Raw genomic sequence first — 18,817 nt, forward strand, 5'->3', positions numbered from 1 at the left:
TCATATCTGTCTAGTTGAGTCGACAGCTGATCCACTTCCAAACGTCACGCCTCCCTTTTTGGTTGAAGACATAGGGTATCTCTGAAGCCGTGAAAATCCTAAAAGAAAATAAGTCCATGAGGACTGTGCCCGTCCCCTCGTTGAAGAGGTCTACTACATGACCAAACGCCGTCACCGAGCGAGGCCGGTTGAGAGTGCCCCCTTTTGTCCCCCCCCCCCCCTTTCGTCTGTATCATGACCTTTGTGCCTTTCTCTGTATGCCGTGGTCTAAGTTGAAAGACACACCGATGCGGCTATCGACCCCCTTGGTCGCTGCATCACAATGTTGAAAACCAAAAACGCACAAACGCCGTCCCTAATGCAGTTGAGTGCCGTAGACGCCGTTCTCTCTAGCAAAATGCAGACAGAAATCTTGAAAAACAACCCAAATTGTTGAATCACGCCAATCACGAGCCAGACCCCCTCCGCTGCTCCAAGCTCTCGTCAAAACATGAATAAGCTTATTTCAGCTTGTCAGACTCGTCGCCGTAGCCTCCAACGCCACCAGTCGCGTACGTCTTGCCCTCAGGCGCGACCCTCGCCTGCGATCTCGGGCCGCGGTCCTTGAGATCCTTGCGCAGCCAGCCGAGGACCAGCTCGCCGAGGGTGCTGTTGCCCGTGGAGCCGTCGAGGCCCTCGATGAACTTGTCGGCCGTGTCCCACTCGCGGACGGTGCCGAGGTGCATGTGTACCAAGTGCGTCGGCCAGCCGGCGAGGTTGTCGAGGATGTGCGTCGCATAGACAATAGTGCAGTCGCGGATCTCCGTCTCGCGGCGCAGCCAGGCGAGGAACTCGGCACGGCTGAGGACGTCGAGGTCGACGGTGATCTCGTCGAGCAGGAGGATGGTCCAGGGCCGGATAAGGCCCATGGCGAGCTGGACGCGGCGGCGCTCGCCGTCCGAGACGGCATGCATGCGCCAGGCGGTGTCGATGTCGAGGACGCTGACAAGCTCGTCGCGGCGGTCCGGGTAGGCGTCGCCACCGACCGACCTCAGGAGCTCGAGGACGCCAATGTCGGTGCGGACGATGGGGTTGAGGACCCATTCGAGGCCGAGGTAGGTGACGCCCTCGAGGCCGTCCTTGAAGGGGTCGATGCCCGCGATGGAGATGCCGCCCTGCGGGGCGAGGCGCTTGCCGGCGAGTAGGCGGAGGAGGGTGGTCTTGCCTGCGCCGTTGGCGCCGATGAGGAGGGTGCGGGAGCGGGAGGGGACGGAGAGGGAGATGTTCTTGAGGCCGGAGCTTGAGTCTTGGAAGTTGTAGCTGAGGTTTGTCACCTCGATCGTGGGCGATTTTTGGGCCATTGTGAAGGTTTGTGTTGGTGAAGCCGTCGACAGCGAAATCTAAGAAGTATGAAAGTGAAAAACGGCAGAGAAAAGAGCACGAGTTTGGTCGTGAGAGGCTAAGAAATATTCAGAGAGGAAGGGAGGGAGGTGTGAAGCAAGGGCAAAAAAGTAGGCGATGCATCATTCACACCGCCCACAAACTAAAGGCGTCATGACCTGACCCTCCGGCGATACTACGGGAAGACGGAGACCGAGGGGCCCAGAATCGAAGTGTCTTAACACTTTACCGCGCATTGGATTAGCAACCAAGTTAACCAAAGCCTGGCGGGATGGCGGGGGAGGGAGGGAAAAAAAAAAAGTGCCCCTCATTCTCATTCCAGAAGGGCGAATGATGACACACACAGGGAGTACCTTAGGTACTCCGTACCTTACGTAGAGAGCAAGGGAACCCCGCCATCCAATTGACTTTCAGGTTGGGCGAACCACTGGACGGACGAGGGCACAGTCCCTGAACCGTCTCTCCGGGCCGCTCCAAGCACCGGGGCGGGGCTCTCCCCGGGGGAGCAAGCCACAGCCAGAACAGCCCAAGGTGCCTTACAGGGAAGCAACCCCTCCCAACCACAATTAACGCCAAAATTCGCGACTTTTGCCAGCCCAGAGTCCTCCGACGCGTCTGATGTGCGCATTCAATTCACATCCCGGTTTCACACATCCACCACGCCGATTGACACTACGCAAAAGCTCTTTGCAGCTCAGTCACATCACATCTACCGTCAGCAAAAGTCGAAAGAAACACAACTCATCTGCTGCAATGGTCACCCTCGAAGAAGCCACCACGCTTCTCCAAAAGCCAGCGTGTGTTCCTATTGATCTATAAACCCAGAAGCTCGCTAACCAGCTTCCTTAAACCACAGCGACGCAACATCGTCCTCGTCGAATCTCGTCCGCGCACCGTCATCCTACAAACCCCTCCGCACTTTTGACCTCGCCAAAGACCGCTCGTACCAGCAGCAGTATGCCGACGTCTATTTCCTCCGCCTCACCTCCATCCGGCCCGCCGTCGACGCAGTCGCAGCCGAGGCCTGGGACGGTACCGTCATAGGCGGCGAGGAGGCCCGCCATGTCAACCGTGTTCTCGACGTCCGCCAGGGCGAGCTGTGCTGGGTGACGGGGACGGTCTACATGGACATGGAATTGAAGCCCAATATCTTGGAGGACGTTTCCAAGGATGTACGTCCCATGACCTCTCTTCTGCCACTCCCTTTTCAAGCTGTTTTCAAAGTCTCGCAAAGTCTCGGACTAACGAAGAAACACAGCGTTGGATCTCTGCTCCCATCTCCACGGACCGCTACTTCTCGGACGAAGACAAAGACACAATAATGCTCGAAGACGACTCGGGCCGCATCCGCCTCGTCGGCGACATCCTCAAGTCCATCCACCTCGTCACGGGCACAATCATTGGCGTAATGGGCTCCGAAAACGCAAACGGCGAGCTCGAAGTCATCGACGTAAAGTTCCCCGACATCGCGCCCCAACCAACCCGCTGGACCCTCGCAAACGACCCCTCAGAAGACCACGACATGTCTGGCACACCGTCCCAAAAACGACCCTCCTCCAAGATCGCCATCGTCTCGGGCCTCTCCTTCTCAGGCACAGACGCCTCCTACGCCCTCGAACTCTCCCTCCTCCAAGAATACCTCCTGGGCGAAGCCCTCTCCCCAGCAACCCAATCCGAGCTCACTTCCATTTCCCGCCTCATCATCGCAGGAAACTCCATCGACAACACCACCGCCGCCACGGCCGACACAACCACAACCACATCCGCAACCGACGGTAGCAGCAAAGCCTCGTCCACCATCAAAAAATACGGTTACGACGCGAGCGCCTACAACCCGCTCCCGAGCCAGCTCTTTGACGACTTCCTCGCCGACCTCCTCCCCTCCCTCCCCGTCACCCTCATGCCGGGCACCCAGGACCCGGCCAACGCGAGCTACCCGCAGCAGCCGATCCACGCCGCCATGTTCCCGCGCTCGCGGCCCTACTGCGCCGCGCCCGACGCCGAGGAACCCGGCTGGCTCGACACCACGACGAATCCCTGGGAGGGCGAGGTCGACGGCTGGAGGGTTCTCGGCACGGGCGGGCAAAACGTCGACGACGTCTTCAAGTACGTCGACAGCGACGACCGGCTCGGCATGATGGAGGCCATGTGCAGGTGGCGGTGCAGTGCACCGACTGCGCCGGATACGCTTTGTGAGTTTTGCCCCTTAACTTATCCCCTTATTTGAAGATGACCACCTGACTAATTGCGATCATTTCAGGGGCCTATCCCTTCCAAGACGACGACCCGTTCGTCATGAAGAATGCGCCGCACCTCTTCTTCGTCGGCTGCCAGCCCGAGTTTTCGACAAAGGTCATTGAGGGCGGCGACGGGCAGCAGGTCCGGTTGATTACGGTGCCGTCCTTTGCAGAGACCAAGGAGCTGGTGTTGGTGGACACGGAGACGTTGGAGGTTTCAAAGGTCAAGATCACAACGACTTCAGCAGCGGCATCATGATGGAGAAGAGAGAGAGAGAAAGAGAGCTGTGAATGGCTGTGGAGGAGAGCATATAAAAAGGTTTATGATTTGATATACCCCCGCCCTCGAGCTATGAAGAAAAATGCAAACATCTCCATCATGGAGCGGAGATTCTGAGTCAATGGCTTCCAATATTTTCAGGTCTAAAGATGAAATTCAACGCTGTGTAGGGTGCTCCATGAACCAATCGCCCGCTCAAAAGGGGCTGCAGGAGTGAAACGTCCCTATGCATCTGCGAATCCGGAGAAGAGACCAAATGCTACCGTCTCTCCCAACCCAGCATCCAGATCCTCGTACGCCGACGAAGAAACGCACCTAACCGCAAAGCGAAGCAAAACCAAGAACCCAAAGCAAACCCCTTTCCCAAATGTAAACCCACGCAATCAAAAAGTCCCATCCTGAAAGAGAAGAGAATCCTCCCAATCCTCATAGCAATAATCCTCTTCATCATCACCAAACTCGTCCTGCTGACGGCGCTTAAACTGCCCATTCGTGGCCTCCCAAATCTTGCGGATCGCAGCCGGCAACGAGTCGAGCTTCTTCTGCGCCTCGCCCGCCTTGGCGCTGCGGTACGACTGCATGACCCGGTCGTCGCGCCACAGATCCTTCTCGCCGCGTTTAGCGCGACGGATGTTGGCCGCGTACTTCATGTTGAGGACGATTTTCTCTTGGCCTAATTGTCCTTTTCCAGGGCTATCACCTCCATCGCCACCGCTACCATCACCATCACCGCCGCTGCTGCTACCGACGCTGACGCCCGTGTTGACGAGAATCTCGATAAACTGACACGGCAAGCCGCGGAGCGTGCGGACGACCTCGGAGGATCGCTCGAAAAAGTCGAGAAACGAGACGTCACCCGTGCGCGGGTCGCGCTGGGGCGTGATGTCGATGGTGAGGGTGTGGATGCGCGGGCGGATGGGCCGCAGGCCGCGGAAGACGTTGATGGCGTTGGCCATGCTGAGGCGGTAGGGCGCGTTGGCGCGGTTGGCCTCGGCGACGATCATGAGCTTGCGGAACTTGTGGCCGAAGCGGCGGATGTCAATGTCGGCTGCCGGGTGGCCGTCAGCCAAGAATGACGACGACGAGGGTCTGTTGGTGACGACATCGTCTTCGTCAGAGTGCTCGTCCGCGCTGTCTGCCTCGTAGTCGGAGAGGGCGTCGTTGTCGGTGGCAAGCGGGTGTTGGACCACGATCTCGTTCTCGCCCTGCGCGTTAAGGGCGGGAAGTTCGGCGGCGTCGCGGAGGAGGTAGAGGAACGTGTTTTCGCCGTAGAGGGTGTTGAGAGCCTCCTTTCTGACTTGGCGGCATGTTCGAATGAGGTCGGTGCGGATGCCTACTCTGTTCCGGGGGTAGACTGCGGACCAGCCCTGGTGGACTCGGATGGGCTCGTCGGCGACTAGGATGTACTTGTAGATATCCTCTCTGATCTCGAGGGGAATTCGGAGAAAGGGGCAAGTGCGGCTCTTGGGCTGCGGCTCTGGCTCCAACTCCGGGGTGGCTGTTCTTGATAAGATGCCACTGTAGCGGCCTGAACTAGGTCTCGCCTGCCAGCTTCCAGGACGAACTACCTCTTTGCCCTTGTTGCGAGGGATCGTGGACTTATTCTTCGGATCGGACCGAGAAGATTGAGACTGGAGAGGAGGAGACATCAAAGGAGCGCCCCAAGTGAAATGGGCCGTCGACTTCCTCGCAAAGGTTGCTCCATAATCACGCGGCGGGGGCCTCTCACGAACGGCATGGTAATCGTGAGCATTGGTGTTGCCGCCAGTTCTGCGTCGTTTGCTGGGTTGGATCGTGCCGTCGTCATTGCTGTCTTCTTCGACAACGACAATGGACCGCTTGTGGCCTGCGATGACGATTGTAGTCTCAGCTGGTTTGGGAGTCTTTGACTTTTTGGCTGAGGCGCGTTTCTTCTGTTTCTTCTTCGAAGACGCGGTCTCGGATGTCTTGCTTCGGGGTGCGCTTGCACTGGCCGGCTTCTTGACCAGACCGGAACTCTTGGCCACGCGGGAGACCTTGGATGGAGGCATACTGCAACTGATAGTGGGATCGGGACTGACTGTGTCTGAAGTCGAAATCGGCGAGAGAATCAATACTTTAGATATATAGGCGTATGTCTATGTAAGATTTCGTGGCAAATGACTTGAAGTTGTAAGAGTTCCCGTCAGTGCTACTTTAGTCAGTAAATGGTAAAGCTTACAACCCGCTGGCTCAATATCAAAGCATGCTTACCTTCCTTCTTAGACTGTGCTTTGATCAAATCTTCAACCTGTTGTAGGATGAAGTGCCCGATAGGCAAGTCTCGTTGTCTTCAAAGCATAAAGAGGAAGAAAAGTCAACGGATAAATCAGAACGAGAGGCAAGAGCTACGAAGACTCTTGCTTCCTTTGAGACAATGGTTCCTTGAGGTAGTGAATGGTGGGTAAAAGAGACTTGGAGGTTGCGATTATGCCTTCGTGAAGAATAAAGCCTCGCAAGGTAGCAACGAAGAAAAAGATTGCGGGAAGCTAATCCGTCTTGATTAGTGTGTGCTGCCCGTTGCTTTGATTCTCAGCCTTAGTCGGTGATTTGCTTATTGTCGTATGCCTCGTCGGCTGGAATGCTTGGGAAAGAAGTTTGTGACGATAGAAGAGGAACTATTGTGGTGGAATGATGTTGCGGTGAAATAATTGAGGCGCTAATGAGGTGTTGGTGGTGAAATATAGCTGGAGGACAAACTCGTGAGATAAGCACTTGATGTCTTTTATATTGCTCTGGGAGGAAGGAAAGAGGGATCTTCCAATGCGCAGAAAATGAAGAGAGAAGGAGTACTTTTTGGAATGCCCGGGAAGAGCTCCCCTGAATTTGTTCTTGGGGGGAGGGGGGGGGCAATGGAATCAACGTCAACGATTTCTGCAGAGATACCTGGGTATGAGGCAGTTGCAGATGGGTAGACTATCACAGGATGAGGAATTTAGTCTTGCGAAATGAATTATTGTCAAAGGATAGAGAGGATTTTGATCATCTGAAGCCAATAAGATTCCTAAGTAAAGAGACTCTAGAGGGTCAAAAAGAGTTCACCCCCCGGTGTTGAACTGGGGCTACATCTCTTGGTGCTCATGCTGGGAATCGAACTTGGAGCCTGTCTTCGAGTAGGCTGTGGGCGTAATTGCTGATTGTTGACCTTGAACCACTCCACCACCCATCCCAGTTTGACCTGACCTCCCGACCTAGAGAGGCGCCTGCTGGTTGGTGACAGGAATGGGCTGGAGAGGGTATATGAAGGCATACTCCTGTGTATTCAGACAAGTATATGCCTTAGGTATCAAGCAAGATGGAGCTCGGGAAAGTGCTAAGCAGGTACAAGGGGGGACAATAATTCTAGTCAATGTTGCATCCTCTCAAACTATCAATCTTGACAAGAACTCTGGCTTCATGATCATGATGACTAGAGAGCCTGTTTCTATTTCTATACTCATGAGACTATAACTCAGTTTTTGTTGGTTTCACAGCGTCGGGGATTCCAATGCCCCCCAAAATCCTTTCTGTGCTGCCCTCTCTTCCCGACGCCTCTCCTCAGACACAGCCGGTACTATTTCAGGATGGCAAAATGACTTTTTTAGAACACGCCTAGCAACGACATTCCTTTGATTTGCGTACCAAGGATTACATAGTCCTCAAAATGACGGCCTGGAGGTCGGCTCCGTTGCTGTCGCCATGTCCGGAGGCCGGGCATGTTAAAGTGCCCCGGCTCGGCTTCCGGCCACCGATCGGCAAAGCTCCCGGTTGCCGTCGGATCCCTGTTCCGGCCCCGTGCAACCGTGCACCCGCATCCGCAAGTGCGCCCTTTACTTGACTCAATGCAGTAACTTGACACTCTTAGTCGGGCCAGCGCGCCATGGCAAGTTATCGAGAAGCTTCTTTACCGGCAGTCATCAACTTATACAAAAAACCCAACACATGAATGAGGTTGTTTCTCAACGTTACCAGAATCGCACGAATTGGCTTATTCACTACGCACTTGACGCTGATCGAGATACATTATTTGAGCGCTCTGAATCTTAGAGACCAAGTTTCTCGCAGCAGGCACCCGTGGCTTTAATTCTTCATTTTTCCATCTCACCAACATCGTCGAGATCTGGGCTTCAATTTCTCAGAGTTCAAGGCCCATCGAAAAAGGAGCTTGTGTGTGTACCCACATGCTACTCCGACTTTGCCAAACTGTCCTCGGAATAAATCCCACCGGCTAACTCTATTCAGTTCACACTAGAGAAAAAGCCTCCATCACCAAGCCTCCAGCTTCGTCAAATCGGCCACAATGGGTTCCCTCGGTCCAGACACCAAGAAGCCGTGGATCCAAACACCATGCATCGCATCAGCTACTCTGTCTCGCGAAGCAGGATGGTCAGTCTTCCCATGACACCTGCCTACCTGAACCCCGTCAACTGACACCACCCAGCAACATCTACCTCAAACTTGAAAACCTCCAACCCTCAGGCTCCTTCAAGTCCCGCGGCGTAGGCAACCTCATGGTCCGCGCCGCCGCCGATGCGCCCGCCGACCAAGAATCCCACTTCTACTGCTCCTCGGGCGGCAACGCCGGCCTCGCCTGCGCGACCTCGGCCATCGCCCTCAACCGCAAGGCCACCATCGTCGTGCCCATGACCACCTCCCCGCTCATGATCTCCAAGCTGCGCCTCCTCGGCGCCGACGTCCGCCAGATCGGCGCAAACTGGGCCGAGGCGGACGCCCACCTCCGCGAGGTGATGCTCGCCAACGACCCGGCGGGCGTGTACGTGCCCCCCTTTGACCATCCGCACGTCTGGGACGGCGCGGCCACTATTGCCGATGAGCTCGTCGCGCAGTTGGCATCATCATCGCCGGGGAACGAGGTCGAAGTCAACGGGATTGTGTGCTCCGTCGGCGGCGGCGGGTTACTAGCCGGTCTCGCGCAGGGCGTCTCGCAGAACCAGTGGCCAGGGAAGGAACCGCGGCTGATGGCCGTGGAGACGGTTGGCGCGGACAGCCTCAACGCCAGCGTGCTCGCCGGTGAGCACGTCACGCTGCCAGGGATCAAGTCCATTGCGGGATCGCTGGGTGCGGTGCGCGTTGCGGCGAGGGCGTGGGAGGTGGCGAGGGATACGCCCGGGTTCCAGAGCGTGACGGTCACGGATGCCGAGGCGGCGCTGGCGTGTGTGCGCTTTGTGGATGACGGGCAGCTGGTGGTTGAGGTTGCTTGTGGTGCGACAGTTGCGACGGCGTACAACGGTGCGCTTAGGAAGCACTTCGGTGCGGGCATGTCGGACGAGGAGTGGGCGAAGCAGAACATTGTGCTTATTGTGTGTGGCGGTTCGAATGTTACTATGGAGATGTTGAACGAATACCGTTCAAAATATGGCAATGCTTCATGAAATCATCGCATCGGTACTTGGGAACAGGCAGCATAAAAGGAGGCATCAGCTTGGGCACGCCCCGAGGATAGACTCTGTCCGGAGGATTTGAGGCGAGACCTTAGAAGACACGAGAACGGGACAAGACTAGACACGCATGGTTGTAGACCGGCATCAAACCCCCCTATCTAGAATACGAGACCTCACGATACTCATCCGCAGCCTTCATGCCAGCAGAAGAGGCCACAAACTCATCCATGTCCCCAAGAACCATCTGAATCTCGCCAAAGTAATTCACCTCCCCCTTCTGCACGAACCCAAGCCGCCGAAATAGCGCAATGCTCGCGGCATTGCCCTCCTTAATCTTCACCATCAAACCCTTCAGCTGCGCCGCCTTCTTGGTCGTTCCCTTGCCCCCCTCCCCTCCATGAACATACTCCTCGAGGATCTGCGCCTTGTTCCGGTGAACGTACGTCAACAGCGTCGTCACGGCGGCATGGCCGATACCCCTGCCGCGGTGCTCCTTGGACGCTACCATGACGTCCACCTCGCCGACGTACAACCCTTCGTTTGCCGCGGCGGCCTGGCCTTCTGCATCTTCGTTGTCATCGTCGTCGTAGGGATAGATGAAGAAGTTGATATCACCAATCATCCGTTCCGAAGCATCAACCTCACCCGCTTGCACGGTCTCGGTCGACGCCGTCGTCGACGACGAGTCGAGAGGCTGGCAGATGATAAAGGTGAGTTTGTCGTGAGAGGTGCGCCACGACTGCTGGTTCTCGTACTCCTCTTCCAACGTGAGCGGCTCCGATGCTGTGGCTTCCTGGATATCCTGTATGGAAGGAATCGCGCAGTTAGTCTTCTATCCCACCCGTCTGCACCATGAATCTGTATCATCACTGGATGACTTCAACGTAAGTGCACTTGTTTGCGGGCTACTGGGCTGACCGGATCACTCATCCACTCATGATATCGTTCCACATGTCTTGCCTCGTAGGGGACAAGAGTCACCCTAGGCGTCACGATGGCTGTTCCGCATGTAAGCGCACATTATCACCCCAAAACAGATCGCGCCACATCTCCGTCTCTGTCTCTCGAGAACAGAAGTGGCGCGCGGGTGCGGTAGGTACATGCCTGTATGCTCATTCAACCTCATTGTGCACTTTGCATAAGTCGTTTCCAAGGTTGCTTTCCGTCCTTCACAAGTTCACAACTGCAGCACTCCGTATCCGTAGTTGCTGTCCCTCTCACAGGTTCCACTCCGAAAAGCCAAAACGCCGCCCCGCCGTCTCGCCCACAACAAAGCTCCTCTTCTCTCCTGCAGGCGTCCGAAAAGAGGGGAATGAAGACCTAGTCCAAGGGTACCTGCGGCTAAGACAAGCGTACGATGTGGTCAAGGATGGAGTTCTGGCCTAGAGAGCCCACAGTTCACAAGCTCCCAGCTAAGTCAACGTGCCAGAGTGGTTAATGGGCTGCCCTGCTACGGATCCATCAGGACTTGTCCTGTTCCAGCAGTTGAGGCAGTGGCTTCGGTCGCGCAAGTTCGAATCTTGTCGTTGACGGTATTCTCTTTTTTTCTCGGTCCCAAGAGTTCCCAAGACTTTCGAGGCGAGTGGACATGTGCAAGTTGGAGAGTGAACACTTTTGTGCTGGAGTTGTAGATGCGAAAGCTTGGGGGGGAGCTCACAACCCGGCCCCACTCTGGATAGCTCATCCATAACTAGGTAGCTGCCACGTAGAACCAAACAGCAAACACAACAACCATTCGTAGTTTTGAATGAGAAAAAGTTGGGGGAAAAGAAATTTGATCATCGGCAACCGCGATAGAAACGAAAGATTGTACAAAGTGCAAAAGGTAAGCGCGAATGCGTCAAGGACAGGATTCGAACCTGCGCGACCGAAGCCACTGCCTAATCTGGAATCAAGGTTTGATAGCAGGGCAGCCCATTAACCACTCTGGCACCTTGACTAGTGACTTGCTGTTGAAATTCCACTCCCTTCGTCACGTTAAGTTGCACCACACTCCAAGAGCGCGCAAACAACGCTGTCTCGACCACACCTCACAGCTTGCCCTCACAAGCCGATCTCTTCGAGGCATCTTAGATGGATCCTGCAGCAATTGGATCATCTTCCGGAACAAGCCCTCGAATCGCACTCCAGCTAAAACAGGCCCTTGAACCTTCGTTTCGTGTGATTACACAATATCTATACACCATCTTACAAACGGCATCAACAGCGGAGATAGTACACATATTTACACGGGGCAAAAGCCCACTTCTTGATCACTTCCCAACCCGACATCTCCCCACTCAATTCTCAGCCGGCTGGGGAGGGAACAAGCTGTTGAACTCGCCGGGACGTCCCAAGTCAACCGCAGGCGTGCCGTACGCCAAATCCTTGCCAAACACCGCATCCTCAAAGCGGCGCTTGCCAGCCTCGACGCCCATCATGTCAAGCAGCATACCCATCTTGGTCGGCATCACCGGCTGCAGGAGGATGCCGGCGGAGCGGACGGCTTCCGACGCATAATAGATCACCTCGTGCTTAGCGGCCTGGACCTCGGGATCCGTCGAGTTGGCCAGCTTCCACGGTTCCGCGGCGGAGATGTACTTGTTTGCCTGGACACGTCGAGTCAGTATTAAATCATACAAGTTAGCCCCGGTGCATGTAGGCTTGTCCATACCTCGGACAGAACGTGGAGAACGCTCCGAATGGCGGCGTTGGGATTCAGCTCGTCCATGTGCTGCGCCATGGACTGCGCCATCCCGTCAACCAACACCTTCAACTCCTCGCTGCCTTCAACCTTGTGACTCGTCGACGCGCTGCTCTTCTCCGCCGCCCACACCACCGAATCCCGAAGCTTCCACTTCTTGCTCTTAGCCACGCGGTTCATCAGGTTCCCCACCGTCGACTGCAAGTCCTTCTGATACCTGGCAATGACGAGCGAGTTCTCATAATCCGCATCCTTCTCGATCCCGCCGTCCCGCATCATAAAGTACCGCATCGTGTCCAGACCCCACCGGTCGATCGCGAAGAACGGGTTCACCACGTTGCCCAGCGACTTGGACATCTTCTTCTTCCCCAGCGTCCAGTGCGCGTGGCTGAGAAGCTGCTTCGGCAGCGGCAGGTCCAGCGCCATCAGCAGCGCCGGCCAGTACACTCCGTGGAACCGCACGATATCCTTGCCAATGACCTGCACGTCCGCCGGCCACCCGCCCTCGTGCTCGCGGCCGGGCCGCCAACCCGGGAAACCGGCTTTCGTAAGGTAGTTGATGAGCGCGTCGACCCAGACGTAAATCGTCTGCGTCGGGTCGTCCGGCACCCGCACGCCCCAGTCCAGCCTCTGCACCGGCCGCGAGATGGACAGGTCCTCGAGGTTGTTGGACACCCACGCCACCACCTCCTTCTGCCGCGCTCTCGGCACGATCCAGTCCGGGTTCGCCTCGTAGAACGCGAGCAGCCTCTCCTTGAGCGCCGTCATGCGGAAGTGGTAGTTCTTCTCCTCGATCCACTCCACCTCGTTCCCGGACTCCACGGCCGCCATGATGGTCCGCCCCGTCTGCGGCTCGACCCGCCGCTCAATCTCATTGTTGCCGTAAAAGCACTCGTCGCTGACGCAGTACCACCCCTCGTGCTTGGATTCGTAAATGTATCCCTTTTCCTTGAGCAGGTGCCAAAAGTGCTGCACCGCCTCCTTGTGGTCCTGGTCCGTCGTGCGGATGAAGTGGTCGTTGGCCATACCGATGGCCTTTGCCAAGTCCCGAAACTTCTCGGCCGTCGTGTCGCAGAACTCCTTGGCCGGCACGCCTTGCTTCGCCGCTGCCTGTTGGACCTTGGAACCGTGCTCGTCCGTGCCGGTGCAGAGGATCGCGGTCCGGCCCTTGAGGACTTGCCAGCGCTTCAGGACGTCTGCCAGGAGCATCGAGTACATGTGGCCGACGTGTGGTGCTGTTGAGTCGAAATGTTAGCTTGGGCCTGATAGAGGGCCCCATGGGAATTGCACATACATGCATTGACGTAAAAGATGGGCGTCGTCACGTAGTACGGCTTGTCGCCCTTGCTGTCGGAGCTCGCGAAACGGCGTCGCGATGTCTGCCCGTGGGTGCACGAGGGACAGACCCAGGGCGATCGCATCGCCGGGACATGGCGGCGATTGCGGAACGCCGAAGCTGTCGATAGCCTTGCTGGTCTCATTGAACCTGTTGTTGTCGAGCTTACCGCTTAAGAAGCGTGCCGTCAACAGCGGGGATGGGCAGGTTGCGTGATGAATCGAAAGCTTGCAATGTTCCTCGCTCCAAATGCACCGTACGGATTGTGTTGGTCGATAACGGCCCAGAGCTCTTATCGGCGCGCGATCCCTGTAATGCCCCGCCAAACTTCTTCCCTCGTCCTTTCAACGCTTGCATTGTTGCGACAACACCGCCGAGTACACAATACGATTTCCAACTTTCTTCCTTCAACACAACTCGGGCTGAAGCACACGAACAGAGCACCGCAATCATGTCTCTCCCCTCTCGCGAAACAGAAATGAGGGCCTCGGCCGACGGTACTTCCATTTTCATCCCCTCCCACCAGACTCACTCTCTACCTCATGATAGAACTAACACATGCATCCCCAGCGGCCTCAAACTTCGCAGACGCCTATTACGAAGCCCTCAACCGCCGCAAACAAGGCGGCACCCTCGAAAAGTTCTACACAACCTGCTGCTCTAAATACCCGTCCCCGCCCGACATCTCCATCAACGGCGCCGTCCTCCAAGGCGGTCCCGACGAGTACGTCGCCCTCCTCGACGCGCAGGGCGCCGACGTTCACCACGAGGTCGAGTCCCTCGACGCCCACGTCGTCAATAGCGATTTCTCCCTGGGTTGCCCCGAGCACCTGCAAAAGGGCGACGAAAAGGGCGCAAAGTGCAGCATCATGGCGCAGGTCACGGGCAGGGTACACTACGGCAGGGGCCGGGATGCTCCCGCAAAGACGTTCAACGAGGTATTTGTGCTGGTGCCGAATTGGGATACGTTTGGCAAGAATCCGCCGAGGGGCGCGAGGCGGTGGTTGATTATGAGCCAGAACTTTCGCGCGCTGTGAGATGGGGGAGAGCATAGAATGGGCCTTTTGGGATTATTAAAGCGAGAGCGACGATGACGAGCGAAACGACGTGTCCTATACCACACAATGGAGGTGAGTCTTGTCTTGTATCCTCTTCTTTGTTCGCCTGCTGACTCGGAGATAGAATGAATTCGACATGGGACGGCAAGCAGAAGCTCGATGGGATATATAGGAGACCCGACTTGATGCACCTGCGCACGATGAAGAAGGGGTGTCTCGATTCATAGAAACAGCAACGTCGATAGCTATGCAAAACTCACGCCCCAAGCTGCTGCTTGCGGTACTTCCAGTATCCAGCCCTCACGGGATCCCACTTGGCCGCCAGCCGGTCCAGATACTTGGCCGCCTCCTCCTTCTGTCCCTTCTCCGCCAACACCTCCGCCAAGAAATCCAGCGCGTGGCTGCTGCGCACCTCTTCCTTGTCCTCCTCCGCGCCCACATTCTTGACAAACTGCCCCGCAAACGCCTCGGCCGTCTCGAGCTTGCGCCCACCCTTGACCAGCACGCCGCGCAGGTAATTCCACGCCGCCTGGTTCTGCGGTGCCAGCAGCGCCTTCTCCTCGACGTAGCGGATCTCGCGATCGACCACGTCGGCGGGGACCTTGGGATCGTGCTCCGTCGCGTGCGAACCCTCGGTAGAGTTGGCCGGGTCGCTGAAAACGAGGAAGAAGCGGTGCGACCACGCCGAGTTGTTGCGCACGTCCTCCTCGATCCAGTTCTGCGTCGACAGCAGCTCCTGCATGTTCCACAGCCCCAGCTTGCGCACCAGGTACTGCCTGTAGCTCCAGACGTGGTAGTTCTTCGTGTCCTCCTCGAGCATGCGCGTGAGGAACTCCGTCTCGGACCGGCCGAAGCGCTTCACCTCGTCCGGCGTCGCCTTGATGCCCTCGTAGTAGTGGTCCAGCAGCAGCTGCCGGTGGTGCCAGATCTGGTAGTTCTTGATGTGCTCGAGCGAGACCTCGTTGAGCCACTCGATCTCGTCGGCGAGCGGCGTCTCGAGGGCCCGGACGATCTTGAATCGGTACAGCCAGACGGTGTAGTGCGCCGGGTTCATGGAGATGACGTGCTCCGTGAGGCGGAGGCATCGTGGGCTGTATTCCTCGGATACCATGACGGCGCGTAGGTAGCTCATGACTAGACACACGGTGTCAGTGCCCAACATACTAGCAGCTTACAGTCAAACTTTCAGACATAAAAGACTTGAATTATTTACCCTCGGCGTAGTCCTCCGGATAAGCAATCGTAGCCAGCGCCCCCTCGGGCTCCTCTGCAGGAATCGGCATGACGTCGTCCCACTCCGGGTCCGTTGCGTACGGCCCCATTTTGTCGCCGTAAAGTTCCTTCCTAATGGCCGACATCTCCCTCCGTCTCTGCGTCTCCTCCTGGATATCCTCTTTCGTAATCTCCTCGATCTTGCCCGTCGTGGCGTCCGTGACTCCGGCGCTCGCAAACTCCCTCCGTTGAAGGAACCGCCTGTGCAGGATCTCGAGCGCGGTAAGCTGGGCCTGCTTGGCGGCGCGCGCGGCGAAATGCTCGAGGGGGTACTCGCCCACGTCGCGGCCGTTCTTGTCCTTGCCCCAGTCGTAGACGGCGGCGATACCGCTACCCTTTTCGGCCTGCGTCGTCTTTTGCCGGTCGAGGCGGCGGATGGGCGGGCTCTCGCGGTTGACCTGCTTCCAGAACTCGCGCTCCGCCTTGTTGTTGAGGCAAATCTCCTTGCTCGCTACGCGGCGTACGAGGCTCGCGTTGACCCAGGCCTGTCGCTCCGCGGGTGTCAGGCTGTGGAGCCCGCCGGCCTCCTCTCGCTTTCGCTCGTGCGGGTTCGTCTGGTAGAAGCGGTGGAGGGAGCGCTCGTTGACCGTCTTTGGTAGTTCTTGGGCTGCGGCGGCGGTGGATGATGATGATGTTTGCTTGCCTGCGTTGGGAGAGCCTAAGTCAGCATGCGGGAGGAAGAAAGCTCGGAACCAGAGGTAGTGAGCGACGATGAGGGTCCAGAGAGAGGAGCTGTATGATCCGACAGTCAGGAACACGGCTGATGCCAACGTACTCTTGCTCTCAGCTTCCTTGGCTTTGGAGCTGACCTTTGATTTGGCGGGCATGTCTGCGGTTGGCTTTGGGTTATGGCGGGGTTGAGCTGGGCCAGCCGAGATCAGACTGTCTTTGGGCTGTGGAAAATGCTCTCCAACGGCCGATACCCCACTACGGGAAGATGCCCCTGGATTTTTCGACACCGGATTTCTCCCAAGACATGCTTCAGTTGGAAAAGGTACCGCCAAATCCAAGACATTGGCAATTGAGGATGCATCCCTCAGACGACAGTGTCAATCAACAAAGCATTAATTTTAGCACCGCAAGGTGGACTTCTAAGCTCTCAGCGCCGATTAAAAATAGATACATGAAGCCGCACCCAAAGCTGTTCCCTTCTCCTCCTCATATTATCATGTCGTATGGCAAATAACCCAATGTAGCCAGTAAATCTTCTCTGCCTTGCACCATGGCAAGGCCGGTTAGAAAAAGGTTAGTTTAGAAGCAGATTAAGCTTGTCGCAACCTCATCAATGGCTCTCGACGCGCCAGAACTTCCAGCCTTCTCGCTCGCCTACGCCCCCGTGAACGCCCACCAGCTTCTCGACACCCTCGTTGCCGTCGGCGTTCAGGAAACTCTCTTGGTCGATTTCCATGCCTCCTTCATTGTCTTCGTCCATTCCGTTCTTGAGTACTGCCGGCCAGAGCACGCCAACGCCGTCACCGCCAAGGGTTGTTTCGAATTTTTCGTAGCCTTCGTCTTCCAGTTGAGATTCCAGCCTGTTAAGCTTGTCCTTGGGCACATCGGGCTTCAGCAAAGTGATGGAGCAACCGCCGCCGCCAGCGCCAGTCAGCTTCGTCCATCCAATGCCTTCGTGATCCACCAGCTCTCTTATCCGCTCCAGACGCGGGTGGGACACCCCCAAAGAGACGAGCAATCCGTGATTGATCGTCATCAGCTCTCCCACCTTCCGTAGACTTTCTTCCTCCTCGTTGTCAAATGTTTCGTTTCCAATCAGAGTGTCTGCCGCAACCGTGACCTTGTCAATGGCGTCCAGGATACTGCCAACCAGCTCCGGATGTGTCTTCTTGAGCTTGCCGACCTTGGCCACTTCGAATGCCGTCGACTTGGCCTGCCTCGTGTCGACGAGGAGAAGGGGGAGCTCGGGGAAGTCCCAGAGAGGTCGCACGGCCGGGGGTTTGCTGTAATTCGTCCGCTGGAAGACCACAGCCTTGCCTTGGGTTGAAACGGTGTTGTCGACGCCTGAAGGGTTGCCGTGTATGCACATCTCGCAGACAAACGCCCACCGGTTGATTCTCTCCACTTGCAACCTGGCCTCGTCAGGGGGCTGATCCGGGTGTGGGCCTGACAGTGTGCGCAGCTGCAGGAGAAGAGCCGCTGCCAGGCAGACGGCGATCGACGCACTGCTGCCCAGACCAGCGCCAATAGGAATCGTTGACCGAAGAGTGTAGAGGCATCCTGTGAAAGACTGGTGGCCAAGCGATAGGAAGATGTACAGGAAGGCCGAGGCCGAGTTTTGGTGCACTTTTCGTACTTGGTCAGACTTGTGCGGTGATATTTCTGCAAGGTTTGGTTGGATGGCTGCAACCAGGTCCGGGTCAAGCTCCGTCACAAGGTCGTAGTAGGACTTCTTCTTTGAAGGGTGCTGGAAGGTAGCCCACGGCAGGTCGTCGATATTCCATGTGTGTTGCAGGTCGATATCTGGGAAACGGAGCGAGACTGTTCTCCTCGACTTGGAGAGGGAGGTGACGAGGAGGTATGATCGCAAAGAGATGGCAGCGGCGATTGCGGCCTGTTGGTTCAACGTGGGTCAGTCAGATTATGGGCCAAATTGATGGAGGGGAAAAAGGGGGTTTGGGGCGCAAACGTACCTTGCCGTGAACGACGGCGTGCTCTCCAAAAACGATGACTTTTCCCGGTGCCGAGACCATGAAGGCCGGCATCATGGGCGAGGACTGTTTGCGTTCCATTTTGAGGCGATGCGCCAGGTTGCCGTTGCCATTTACATAGGCGGCGGGTGGTATGCCATTGATGGCAATGCTGTCAGCCCCGTTTCGCGTTTCTGGAGCAAAGACAGCCATGTGACGCGTTGCTCGGTGGTGCAAGGAGGTAGAAGCCAAGGTATGCGAAGGGGCAAAAGGAGGTTGTCGGTATCGTGTGTTTGTTCGAGAGGCGTACTAGAGGCAGCGCATAGGTAGCCCAACTGTCAGGGTCGTCTAGGGGGTGCCGAATGGGTGGTGCTGTGAGGGGTCAATTGGTGGGTAGTAGTGGTAGCGGAGCGAACGAGACGACAGCTGCAAGATGGGTCGTGATAGAAGGCTTGACGAGGTAGGTGGGTGCTGGCGCAAGTGGTGGAGAGCGAGAGGCAGAGCGAGCGAGAGAGGGTGGTGAAGCAGAA

At 56.7% G+C, this 18,817-nt stretch overlaps 9 protein-coding genes across 9 annotated transcripts; 3 read left to right on the forward strand and 6 right to left on the reverse strand.

The window, feature by feature from the left end:
- Positions 1 to 500: 500 nt before the first annotated feature.
- On the reverse strand, positions 501 to 1,340 carry CPAR01_08155 (ABC transporter; the record flags this gene model as incomplete). Its single annotated transcript, XM_060492424.1, has 1 exon — positions 501 to 1,340. The coding sequence occupies one exon, from the start codon at positions 1,338 to 1,340 to the stop codon at positions 501 to 503; it is 840 nt and encodes a 279-aa protein (XP_060348794.1).
- A 793-nt stretch (positions 1,341 to 2,133) lies between these two features.
- Positions 2,134 to 3,876, forward strand: CPAR01_08156 (DNA polymerase alpha/epsilon subunit B; the record flags this gene model as incomplete). The annotated part of the gene is made up of 4 exons (XM_060492425.1): positions 2,134 to 2,177; positions 2,237 to 2,552; positions 2,639 to 3,572; positions 3,641 to 3,876. The coding sequence occupies 4 exons, from the start codon at positions 2,134 to 2,136 to the stop codon at positions 3,874 to 3,876; spliced, it is 1,530 nt and encodes a 509-aa protein (XP_060348795.1).
- Positions 3,877 to 4,280: 404 nt separating this feature from the next.
- CPAR01_08157 (uncharacterized protein) lies at positions 4,281 to 5,927 on the reverse strand (the record flags this gene model as incomplete). Its single annotated transcript, XM_060492426.1, has 1 exon — positions 4,281 to 5,927. One exon carries the CDS (start codon positions 5,925 to 5,927, stop codon positions 4,281 to 4,283), a length of 1,647 nt encoding a protein of 548 aa, XP_060348796.1.
- Positions 5,928 to 8,194: 2,267 nt separating this feature from the next.
- On the forward strand, positions 8,195 to 9,287 carry CPAR01_08158 (pyridoxal-phosphate dependent enzyme; the record flags this gene model as incomplete). The annotated part of the gene is made up of 2 exons (XM_060492427.1): positions 8,195 to 8,280; positions 8,336 to 9,287. 2 exons carry the CDS (start codon positions 8,195 to 8,197, stop codon positions 9,285 to 9,287), a joined length of 1,038 nt encoding a protein of 345 aa, XP_060348797.1.
- A 163-nt stretch (positions 9,288 to 9,450) lies between these two features.
- On the reverse strand, positions 9,451 to 10,398 carry CPAR01_08159 (N-acetyltransferase; the record flags this gene model as incomplete). Its single annotated transcript, XM_060492428.1, has 2 exons — positions 9,451 to 10,098; positions 10,369 to 10,398. 2 exons carry the CDS (start codon positions 10,396 to 10,398, stop codon positions 9,451 to 9,453), a joined length of 678 nt encoding a protein of 225 aa, XP_060348798.1.
- A 1,177-nt stretch (positions 10,399 to 11,575) lies between these two features.
- CPAR01_08160 (methionyl-tRNA synthetase) lies at positions 11,576 to 13,672 on the reverse strand (the record flags this gene model as incomplete). Its single annotated transcript, XM_060492429.1, has 4 exons — positions 11,576 to 11,884; positions 11,950 to 13,214; positions 13,274 to 13,446; positions 13,485 to 13,672. 4 exons carry the CDS (start codon positions 13,670 to 13,672, stop codon positions 11,576 to 11,578), a joined length of 1,935 nt encoding a protein of 644 aa, XP_060348799.1.
- A 94-nt stretch (positions 13,673 to 13,766) lies between these two features.
- CPAR01_08161 (nuclear transport factor 2 domain-containing protein) lies at positions 13,767 to 14,352 on the forward strand (the record flags this gene model as incomplete). The annotated part of the gene is made up of 2 exons (XM_060492430.1): positions 13,767 to 13,812; positions 13,886 to 14,352. 2 exons carry the CDS (start codon positions 13,767 to 13,769, stop codon positions 14,350 to 14,352), a joined length of 513 nt encoding a protein of 170 aa, XP_060348800.1.
- Positions 14,353 to 14,629: 277 nt separating this feature from the next.
- Positions 14,630 to 16,472, reverse strand: CPAR01_08162 (prenyltransferase alpha subunit; the record flags this gene model as incomplete). The annotated part of the gene is made up of 2 exons (XM_060492431.1): positions 14,630 to 15,507; positions 15,587 to 16,472. The coding sequence occupies 2 exons, from the start codon at positions 16,470 to 16,472 to the stop codon at positions 14,630 to 14,632; spliced, it is 1,764 nt and encodes a 587-aa protein (XP_060348801.1).
- Positions 16,473 to 16,927: 455 nt separating this feature from the next.
- CPAR01_08163 (mevalonate kinase) lies at positions 16,928 to 18,500 on the reverse strand (the record flags this gene model as incomplete). The annotated part of the gene is made up of 2 exons (XM_060492432.1): positions 16,928 to 18,211; positions 18,291 to 18,500. 2 exons carry the CDS (start codon positions 18,498 to 18,500, stop codon positions 16,928 to 16,930), a joined length of 1,494 nt encoding a protein of 497 aa, XP_060348802.1.
- Positions 18,501 to 18,817: the final 317 nt, after the last annotated feature.

The sequence above is a fragment of the Colletotrichum paranaense genome, assembly GCF_030867605.1.
Source record: "Colletotrichum paranaense strain IMI 384185 chromosome Unknown Scaffold_6.1, whole genome shotgun sequence".
Lineage (NCBI taxonomy): Eukaryota > Fungi > Ascomycota > Sordariomycetes > Glomerellales > Glomerellaceae > Colletotrichum > Colletotrichum paranaense.